Source organism: Epinephelus lanceolatus, chromosome 9 (genome assembly GCF_041903045.1).
Source record: "Epinephelus lanceolatus isolate andai-2023 chromosome 9, ASM4190304v1, whole genome shotgun sequence".
In the NCBI taxonomy this organism is placed as follows: domain Eukaryota; kingdom Metazoa; phylum Chordata; class Actinopteri; order Perciformes; family Serranidae; genus Epinephelus; species Epinephelus lanceolatus.
In genome coordinates, this window is record NC_135742.1 from 3,822,731 (window position 1) to 3,834,194 (window position 11,464).

The 11,464-nt window shown below is 44.4% G+C and overlaps 1 protein-coding gene across 1 annotated transcript; it reads left to right on the top strand.

The window, feature by feature from the left end:
- The first annotated feature begins 2,397 nt into the window (after window positions 1–2,397).
- On the top strand, window positions 2,398–5,837 carry LOC117252343 (natterin-3-like). The gene is made up of 3 exons (XM_033619150.2): window positions 2,398–2,462; window positions 2,803–2,896; window positions 4,628–5,837. The coding sequence occupies exons 2-3, from the start codon at window positions 2,803–2,805 to the stop codon at window positions 5,713–5,715; spliced, it is 1,182 nt and encodes a 393-aa protein (XP_033475041.1). The 5' UTR covers window positions 2,398–2,462; the 3' UTR covers window positions 5,716–5,837.
- The last annotated feature ends 5,627 nt before the right edge of the window (window positions 5,838–11,464 follow it).

Consider the following 11,464-nt stretch of genomic DNA (forward strand, 5'->3'; position numbering starts at 1 on the left):
CAACTTAACCAACTTAAAACACCTCTGTGAAGAGGAATATAACTCTGCTCAGTCCATTTGTCCTTGAAAACGCTTTCAGGTGCAGCAGAGAAGCTGCTCCCCACTGCTGGAAACATTAAAACAACTCAGCGGAGCACGTTATGTTGTTATTGGCATACAGGCAGGAGACTGTAAGGTGCTTTCAAATTAAGTTATCAATGAATGCAGTTACTTTTACAATAAAAAGGCTGTAAACCATTATCATTCAACAGTATGCAAATTCCATACTGTTTCTAGGGAAATATTACAGTATGTGAACACTTGCCACTACAGCAGCATAAATATCCCACAATGGGTTAGCATGAGCAACCACAGATGGATGCAATCCGACTGGTTTGAGAGCTCAGGTATGGAAGCATTTTGGCTGTAAGGCTAAATAGGAAAGGAGCTGGACAAGATTCAGATAGCGTGCAAGTAAATTCATCTGTAAATTTAATCAAGCAGTCACACAGTAAGAAAATAAATCATGCCTAAATCTTAAGTTTTGATGCATCGTTATAAAGGGTCCATGTCATTGGTCCGACAGCCCATTGGTCCGACGGTCTGCGGTGCTTAACGGCTCCCGGCGGGCGTATTTCTGCCTTGATGGTGCGCCGCGACCGGCTCTGGGTCAGCTGGGAAAGGCTTGAGGCGGAGCAGGCTCACAGCTTATGTGTTTGTCACTTTGTTTTTCATTTTAACCCACACCATGATCTTTTCCTGACCCTAACCAAGTGGTTTTTGTGCCTAAACCTAACCAGACCTTAACCACAGGGCATCATGATGATTTCGGAACGGACTTCGGAACAATGGGTTTAATATGGTCGGAACAATGGGCTGTTGGACCAATGGGCAGTTCCCGTTATAAATCGATAACATCCTAAGGGTGCCTGTGTGTGTCGGTGTCTGCTGCCAAAGTCCACTGTCCAGGCATCAATATTTGAGTTGGGTTGACAATGGGCTGAAATGTGACGTGTGCTTACGGGAACTAGCACCAACCAACTTCAACCCATAATATCATCACATAACTTTTGGCAAACTAGCTAGCTAATTAGCTAGCTAGCAACAACATGGTTTGCTACTGTGTCTTCCTTTCCTTGAAATGCCATGGGATGTAGTAACTATGACAGCTCCAGATTATGTGCAAGGCATTTTACAGTGGATTGCTTCAGCGGCTAATGTTGCAGGAAGCAGCTGATGGGCTTCATCTGTCTCTCCTTGCCAGGTACTACTATGCCATCAATATCAACAACGAGCTTCACTATTGTATGCTGTACATATTGTATGCTGTTGCTGTTTTTAAAGTATCAAGCAGTCACACAGTGAAAATAATGCATCAATATTATTTTATCATTGAATCGTAGCCCTCTGAGTCTAGCATGGTAACATACCTTTAGTGCCAAGTTTCCCGCTTCTCTGTGCAAATGAGTGTGAGAAGGTCAGTGCTGACAGCCACACACGGTTACAGTGACATTATCACCATCTTCAGAGGGTTGGTGCCACTTAGGTGTAAAACTGATGCTGATGTTTTATCAGTGGCCACAATCCATTCTTTGTGAATTCTCCCCTCAGCATCACCATTTTCCAAAAGTCTGTTACTGTTTACTTCGGATCGGCTAACAAAACAGGTTAAGTTTTTGTTTCACACATAGGAAGAGGCTGTTTTCGTAGTACAAAACATTTTTAACATTAAAAAATCCCAAACCTCCACTAATGTGTAACAGTTATACAAATTACTGTTACAGCTAAACGTGTCACTCCTTCATTTTAAATTTGAATTTAACATATTTTCATGGCCACAGAAACAAATATCCTTACATTTAGATTTCTCCCTCCACGGCTACGCTGACGACATCCAACCATTCTTTTTATTTTTTCATCTGAAACTTTAACACGTTCTCATCCCAACTCGTGAAATATTGTCGTTTGGTCAGTGGACTTTCACGTCTACATATGACGTGCTTGGTGTCCTCCTGCTGTGCCCCTGTTGAAGCTCCAGGAAACTGCATCAGTTTACAATTTACACCTGTTACATGCATTGTAAGTCTGCTTGGACTGAAGCGTCCACAGCATTAGATAATCATTAGTAACAGTAATTGTCTACTGATAGAAATCATGACTACATCTACCAAAGTTTCATTGTCATAACTGGCCAGAGTTCAGTCCACTAAATATAACAGAAATCCATTAATACACTTTTGCAGAGAAAGGAGCAGACAAGCTAACAGGGATGAAAAATTGCATTTTTAGGGAAACTGAATCTCATCTTATTCTGAGAGAGACACTGACAGCTGCTCACAAACCCACTGCACCGCTTTGTGTTTATTGGTCAATGTCTGTCAGAGTGAAAGTGCACAGTGTGCTTTATGGTTCAGCCATAAACCAGCACATATAAACCTGGAGGTGACCGACTGTATGGGTCTCAGCGGGGAGCGACTGTAAGGGTGAGTGCTGTTCAGTCTCTTTTCACCTTCAGTCAGACTCAGGACAATCATTGATTATCACAGTCAATTTGTATAAATTGGTTATAGTGCTATTCTTATGACAGTATAAAGTATATAAACTTATAAAGTATAAACTTTTGGCGTACCACTATTGTCTAGTATTGTGTAGTTTGACACTGATGTGTGCTGATGTGTTGTAACAGGATATAGGTTGTAGATAAAATGTGTTATGGTGAAAAACAAGAGATCATACGGGCGGCTTTTGAAGGGTGAAATATTCTGATCAGAACTTATTTCACATGTTGAGTTTGCCTGAAAACATTTTGTATTTCATTTCCAGATGAAGCTGTCAGTGTTGTTGCTGCCGGCCCTGCTGGCTCTGTGCTCAGCCAGTTTGCAGGACATCGTGAAGAAGAGCGCACTGCACAGAAAAGGTCCATATTTCATGTATTTTCATATTTTTATGATTCAAACCAATAGCCTAAAGATATTAGCCTTGTGTTACAGCTGCAGTGTAAGCCAGAGGAATACAGAGATGTCACTTTCTCCCACTCTCTCATTTGTTCTTTTTAACAAGTCCAAGATTTAGAAACTGTCTGAAACCCACCACTATGGAATGCCATTTATGTCAATATTAAATACATAAATAAATAAATGTGCCAGTGAAATAAGCGACAATGAAAAAAATCCTAAAATCAATAAAGGACAAAATCAATATTTACATAAACGTAAATAAAAAAAAAAGATGAGTCAATATAGTTCAATAAATATTAAATAAAAAGGTTTTTATTTCTAAAAAGGGACACTTCCCAAAGCAGTACTTCTATTTATTTCAGGGAACTTTTATTTTCAAACACCACATTTATTTCCATCTCTTTAAATAACATGAAACACTTGATGGGGTGTTAATGGAAGTCAAGATTCCATTATATCTGCAGCATGTTTCATCTCAAATGCAGGAATATTGATTGTAATAAAAGGTAAAACATGTGCTTTTTTTAAAAAAATATTTCGACAGGGTTTTTTAATTGGAGGACATTCCCACATAAAGCTAAACACTGCAGGTTCTGTGCTTCATTTTGATGTATAATTTGGGGGAGTTTAAAAGAAATCCAGCTGCCACACCTGGCTTTGATTCGCATCCCCCGAGCAAGACCTCGCCTTCTCCTCAGTAGTGATAGCCAACCAGATCCGCTGCCTGCTGAGGCAACTTCAGAATCTTGGATCACTTTTTAATATTTTGTGGTAAATAAAATGAGAAGTCAGTAAAATCAGAGTCCTATGATACCAACAGGATGGGCACCTTCTTGTGGCCATCTGAAGACACAGGCATGTCAGTCATGGTCCCACCCCAAATAATAATAACTTAGAATAAATATCTGTAATGCGATGGTGACAGATACTTATTGGTGTGGGATCGATGGTGTGGGACACATCACAAAAATTAAAGGAACAGATGCTCATCTGTGGCCCAACACTGATCGACAGCCAAACGTCACCTTGGTGTGTCAGGGCCTTTATACTCAGTTCAGACCAAAGATTCGGATAGGGTATTCAGATTTGGGTACACCCATAGTGTATACCTAACCATGCAGGCTAAATCATTTCTGAGGCAGATGTTTTTCCAGACAGTCTGGTCTCTGGTGTTGAGTCCTCTGACTCTTGCTAAGCTCATATCAGTTTCCTTAATCCTTAATAAAATAGCATTGGACAATGCATCCTCATATAACAGTTCATACATTGCACGAATTAGCGCCCCATAAATGTTACGTACTTAACTTTAAGGGACAGAGGTAAGGTTGACGCAAGTAAAGTGACTGTGGTTAGGTTCAGGAAAAGAAGCATGGTGAGGTCATACCCTAAAATGACTCAAAGTTCACATGGTTCCAAACATCTCCTGGGAAAAGTCCTTTGTTTCGTGACCGATCCACGATCTCATCCTCGGACTTTACATAGCTGCTTCTTTCTTTATTCCCGTCAGCGCATTGGTCACATGATCACAGCCTTCCCTGGTTTATACATGAATTACTGGCTCATAATTACGTAGGATATGTACAAATTTTGGTACATTAATTTTCATAGGAAAACCTATGAACAGTGCACAAGATGAGTCTGCATTGCATGAAAAGTGCCTTGTGGGTAAACTTTCTGTCTCTTTCACACAGCTTCCCTGCTGAACCCAGAGCTGGAGGGTCTGGTGCCTGAACCAACTGGTAAGAACGTGGTGTCAGGTCCTCTGACTCCTGCCGACCTGGAGCAGCAGCAGGATCTACCCTCCTCCTACATGTTCGCTGATAACGTTAACCTGGAGTGGCTGACCTGGGATGGCGCTTTGCCCAATGGCGCTGTTGCAATCTACAACGGCTACACAGAGCGCACTGACTATGTCTGCAAGTACAAGTGTGAGGCCGGTTTCTACAACCCCAGCCTGGGCCCTTACTGCCGCTACCCTTACGGAGACAGAGAGTACTACGCCCCTGAGTTTGAGATCCTCTCCAACAAAGATAACTTTGAGTTCTTGGAGTGGAAGGAAGGTTCCTACGGCTCAGTGCCCCAGCATTCAGTCAGAACCTGCCCAGGTGTTGGCATCTATGTTGGAAAGAACAAGTACGGTCTTGGGAAGGTTGTTCCTCAGTTTGAAGCCTTCTTCCTTCCGTGGGAGGGCGATGAGTACTGGTACAAGAGTTACCAGGTTCTGACCATCAACAGGGATGCCTACACCCAGCACATCACCGATGTCAAGTACGCCATTGATGATGTCGCCATCTTCCAGTATCCTCCAGAGACCATGCGCATCTCTGGGGTCACCAACAACGAGTGCCAGACAGTGGTGAAGACAGTCACCATCTCAAAGACCTCAGAGGTGGAGACCACCTGGAACATCGGCCGGGCCACCATGCTGGGCATCACTGGCAGCATCACAGCTAAAATCCCCCTCATTGGCTCCGGGGGCATTGAGCTGAGTGGTGAGAAGACGCTGCAGTTCTCCAGAGGAACCACCGTGGTGGAGGCGCTCAGCCACTCGGTGTCCGTGGAGCTCACCGTCCCCCCGAACCACACCTGCAGAGTCCGTATGGAGGGACGCAAGATCAAAGCTGACATCCCTTACACAGCTCGCCTCAGCCGCACCTACCGCAACGGAGAGACCCAATGGACGTCCATCGCTGGGACATACGACGGAGTCCAGATCGGAGAAGTCCGGGCCGTGGTGGACCGCTGTGAACCTGTACCTGACGCCCAGCCCTGCCCCTGAAAGACTCATGAGAACACACCACAATATATTATTTACACAACATCTGATGTTTGTGATTTTGAAAGCAAATGATGTGTCACAATAAAGATAACGCCATGCACACACTGTGCGGTAAATAGAAATTATTGTTTGTGTCAGCTGGTTTCTAAAATAAAACTTAACATGACGCAAACACATTTCAGAATAAAATCATTAAGCACACAAACATTTTCCTCACTTCCATTCTCTTCACAATAAGAATGATGAAATGTTATCAAATATTGTTTGACATTCACAACACACAACATATGCAAACATCAGACCAGTACAGTATCGTACATTTACTCTGTGCTGAATTTAAGTACAGTTTTAACTTGAGCACTTCTAGTTTGGAACACAACTTTTTCTAAACTACAGTTCAGAGGAGGAAAAAATATTTTTGATTACAGGGATAAAATAAAAATATAAGGAAAGGGCAGATATAGAGAGTAAAAAGTAAATTATATCATAGTAATAAAGTGGGGTGAATAAATAAGAAATTAGGGTTGGGTTATGACTTAAAATACAAATGTCATTATTCAGTTTTACCTCATTTATTAATGAATAATCTATATTTGGAATAAGTCTGTAGGTATTTTTATGCACTTCTTTGTGTACTCTGCTTGTATACTCTCACGTGGAAGACATATCCTCGCAAAGCCAACGTGCAGTTGTGCATTTACTCACCAAAAAGTTTTTATAAACCAAAAGAATATTCTGCAAGTTTGACTGTCTACAGCCTTCAGGGATTGCTCAAACTGTTGCACACTTTGGATTCATTTGCAATGAAACCTCCAAAACATTTATGAGAGGAAAAATGACCAAGAAAAAAAACATGTTAATAGTTTATAAATTGTTTTCCACTGTTTCTGTTGGATTTGGAAAATATGTATTCATAATTTTGCTTTGGTATTCTTTCCAAGAGTGAGCATAACTGATAATGGCATAATATAAATAGTAGTGAAATAACTTCTTCTGTCTTTCAGAGACTGTAGCAAGCAGAGTTTTAAAGTTGGTGTCATATGAAACAAGATGACCTGAGGAATCCATTGGTTCCAATCATATCAGACTGGCTCAGGAAGGTTCAGTAAAAGTTAGGCTAAATTTTGGCTAGAGAAAAACTGGAATGGTCATTTTCACAGGTCACACCCTTGACTGTTCACCAAAAGATATCTGAATGAAAGTGGGTTCCGTGAGTGCCCATGAGTCTCCCCTTTACAGACGTGCCTACTTTATGCTAGTCACGTGTGGTTTGGGCAAAAACTGTGCAGTCTTTCTCATGCAGTATGAATTTTTTGCCTGATGCATCTGAACATTTCTGCACACTGGAGTCACTAAACATTGCTTAAACAAACAATTGCTTAAATTGGGTATGACTGGTAGATGAGACTCTTAGAGATTCAATGAGCTCATATAGCTTCATCTATGATTGTTTTAGCCCCCACAGTAGCCATTTCACTGTCACTGTATTAAAACATTTTTTTAACCTCACTGTATAAAATGACCTATTGTAACCTCTAGGATAATCACGGCCTAATGAAACTTTACAACCACAGATTAGAGACCGTGATCATTCAGAGGATTTATGGCCTTCATAGGTGTGTTAACATTGATCTCCCAATGCTTGAAGATTTTGATACCACAGCATTGATTTTTCTGTGGTGTTCCTCAAGGCCTTGGTGTCTTAAAGGGAAATTTCGGTTTATTTCACCCTGTCTCCTATCGTCCTAAATTTGTTTCAAGTGACTAGTGACATAAAAATAATAGTTAGCATGTTAGCCGTTAGCCGAGATACAGCCGGGGCGCATAGTAGCGTCAGACCTGTTAAAACGTAAGTGAACGGGCAACCTTCAAGTGCAAAGTTAGTCCACTAAACAAGCTTTTTTTCCACAAAGACCGCCTCATATCGTTAGGATAAATGTCAGAGAACATATAGAAAACAACATGTAAACGTGTTGTCTTACCTTACCGGTGTGCTGCCATGTTTGTTTACCATTTAGCTCTGCTTTCCAAAGCGCGGTAGTGGTTTTAATCCATCCATTTTCATCCATTTATCTGGGGTCAGGTCACGGAGGCAACAGGCCAAGCAAAGCACCCCAGACATCCCTCTCCCCAGCAACAATTTCCAGCTCCTCCTGGGGCACCCCAAGGCGTTCCCAGGCCAGATGAGATATGTAATCCCTCCAACGTGTTCTGGGTCTGCCCCAGGGCCTCCTACCAGTTGAAAACCTCTAACAGGAGGCGCCCAGGAGGATCCTGATCAGATGCCCAAACCACCTCAACTGATCCCTTTCAACATGAAGGTGCAGCGGCTCTACTCCATGCTCCCTCCAGATGTCTGAGCTCCTCATCTTGTCTCTAAAGGCCCTGACACACCAAGCCGACGGTCGGCTGTCAACCAAAGTCGGGCCGTCGGTGAGCGTCTTTTGCCCTAGTTTTTGCAGTGTGTCACGCACCGTCGGCCCTTCGGCGTCTGCGGCTTTTCGGCCGATTGAGCATGTTGAATCGGCGGCGGAGCTTGTCGGAGAGAGAGATCACTCTGATTGGCTGTTCAGGTTTTATTCCCTCGCCTCTGTAGCGAGTGAATCTGCCTGTAGTGAAACCGGGGCTAACCGGTGCTTCCTCCTCAGGCTCCACTTCACTCAGCTGCCCCACAGACCCGCTGCTTCTTCACACTTTAACCTGAATAAGAGCTAGCTGGGCGGAGCGGCTAGTGGAGCGTTAGCTGCAGCATGACTGGAGGGAAGCACAGCCAGTTAGCCTCCGCTAGTCTCTGAGCTAGCCCCGGCTCTCCGTTTGGATCCAACCGGAGCACCGAGCCCTGGTTTGTTATTCAGGTTAAAGTGGGAAGAAGCAGCGGGTTTATCGGGCAGCTGAGTGAAGTGGAGCCTGCGGAGGAAACACCGGGACCGTCTGGATGTAATAGTCCGTGGAGGTGCTGCGGTGCTCGGCTGCACAGATAGGAAACCCCTCGGCTGACAGGATGTACCACTCTGTCACTCCGCTCTCTCTCACACAGGCGCAGAACGTACGTGCTACTTGGCCGTCGGATGTAGTCCGTGTAGTGTGTTCAAATGCAACTGACACAGGGCAACGTGAGGCAACGTAGACGATGCAACAGTTGGCTTTCGTCGCCGCTAGTTCTTTGATGTCGGTTTGGTGTGTCCGCACCTTAAGGCTGAGCCCAGACACCTCATGAAGGAAGCTAGTATCTGCAAACTAATTCTTTCGGTCACTTCCTAAACCTCATGAACATATGTGAGCTTTGGGACGTAGATGGACCGGTAAATCGAACACTTCGCCTTCCAGCTCACCTCCCTGTTCACCATGACAGTCCAGCGCTGCGCCCGCATCACTGCAGACACTGCGCCAAACCACCGATCCATCTCATGCTCCATTTTACCTTTATTCATGAACAAGACCCCGAGATACTTGAACTCTTGAGCTCTCTCCAAACCCAGGTGGTTTTAATAACAAAGGGGAATATTGTTTTCTTTCAGCTTCACATTCGGCTTTGACACTGAAAACAGTCAATAATTCTTTGACACAAATTAAGACTTTCCTCTGTCAGACATTTCTGCCTTGTCTCACGTGTCCAATCAGCCTCCGCTGTGTGAAAATGATGTTCAGAGACAGTAACCTATATAAACTTGATCAGACTGAATCACTGCTGGCCTCACTCACTGTGCAGCTGATCTGAATAACATATAATTCTCTCATTGCATGAATACCAAGGCAGTGACAGTGCAGTTTTGTCAGTGTAAATGACCTTTACGCAGCCTTGTTTCACACAGAGCCTTCTGTCAGACTTAAATAAATAAATAGATAATAACTTTCTGTTTCAAGGACACACACAGATGGCCATGACATCAGTGATTCTCAATGATAGGGCTGTGCGTGCAGAACAATGTCCGTGTTGAGCGGCTTCTCCTCTGTTTTAATCTTGGCAGCCGGCGACATTACGTAACAAGGGCCTTCTTAATCAGTGACCTACTATTACAGGGGATCTAATCACCGTGTTCCCAGCCTGAGCTTATCTAAACATACAGTATCTTGTCATCAATGGAGAAAGAGCGCCACAGCACTTTGGACATCATGCAATCGTCTATCACCCAGGAGATACGGGACATTAAATCCAGGCAAATTTATTTATGAAGCACTTTTAACAGTGTCATCAAAGAGTAAATTCACAGCAGGAGGAGGGAGGAGTGCTGTTTTCGCAGCACGGATCAATAAAGAATCCTGTTATCATCATCATCAGCACGAATACTCTCTTTACACACTTGGACAGAGCTGCAGGTAGATGTTTTCTAGCCAAGGACGAAGTAGGTCACTTACCTAAATATCTGTAGCTGGTTCTGGCTCTGCAGGAAACCAAGACAACCGGCCATCACACACACAAAAACAGTAAAACAATAATCTAGATACCCACTAATCGATTTTTTTATGTTCAGTTAACCTACCTTGTATAAATAAAGGTAAAAGACATCACACATGGCCGACAGATTGGCAGGTAGAACCCAAAAACTGTATAAATTAATGGACGTAGCCACCGTGGCCTCACCTTTCGTGGACTCCCATTCTGAAGCCTCAAGTCTGGCATTTTGGCAGTCACCATCTTGGATTTTTGGAGCCAGAAGTGACCATATATGGACAACAGGGCTGAGCTAACCCTAGCGCTAGCTGCTACCCTGGTTAGCACAGTGCATTTACAGCTATGGTTAACTGTGATAACACTAATGCGAATTTCCGTTAGCGAAAAACAGACTTAAAGCCATTAAAACAAAATGTACTTACAGATAAACTGAACATCCAGTTCCTTAGAGCACTGGTTCCCAACCTGGGGGTCCTGACCCCAACTAGTGGCTGCCAAATCTTCACTGGGGTCACAAGGTGGCCCTGACACACCAAGTCGACAGGTGGCCGTCGACCAAAGTCGGGCCGTCGGTGAGCGTCTGTCGCCCTAGTTTTTGTCGGCACTTTGGCTTTGGTGGCTTTTCGGCCGATTGCGCACGTTGAATCGGCGGCAGAGCTTGTCGGTGAGAGAGATCACTCTGATTGGCTGTTTAGGTTTTATTTCCTCGCCCCTGTAGCGAGTGAATCTGCCTGTAGTGAAACCGTGGCTAACCGGTGCTTCCTCCTCAGGCTCCACTTCACTCAGCTGCCCCACAGACCCGCTGCTTCTTCACACTTTAACCTGAATAACAAACCAGAGCTAGCTGGGAGCGGCTAGCGGAGCGGCTAGCGGAGCGTTAGCCGCAGCATGACCGGAGGGAAGCACAGCCAGTTAGCCTCCGTTAGTCTCTGAGCTAGCCCCGGCTCTCCGTTTGGATCCAACCGGAGCACCGAGCCCTGGTTTGTTATTCAGGTTAAAGTGGGAAGAAGCAGCGGGTTTATCGGGCAGCTGAGTGAAGTGGAGCCTGAGGAGGAAACACCGGGACCGTCTGGATGTAATAGTCCGTGGAGGTGCTGCGGTGCTCGGCTGCACAGATAGGAAACCCCTCGGCTGACAGGATGTACCACTCTCTCACTCCCCTCTCTCTCACGCAGGCGCAGAACGTACGTGCTACTTGGCCGTCGGATGTAGTCCGTGTAGTGTGTTCAAATGCAACTGACACAGGGCGACGTGAGGCGACGTAGACGACGCAGCAGTTGGCTTTCGTCGCCGCTAGTTCTTTGATGTCGGTTTGGTGTGTCCACACCTTTAGAAGAAGAACCTGGGCCTTAGTGA

Bases quoted from the DNA above. Each gene is read 5' to 3' on its own strand.
- LOC117252343 (XM_033619150.2), top strand. From the start codon at position 2,803: ATGAAGCTGTCAGTGTTGTTGCTGCCGGCCCTGCTGGCTCTGTGCTCA. The intron at 2,897-4,627 runs GTCCATATTTCA...TCTTTCACACAG, and splicing joins GAGCGCACTGCACAGAAAAG to CTTCCCTGCTGAACCCAGAG.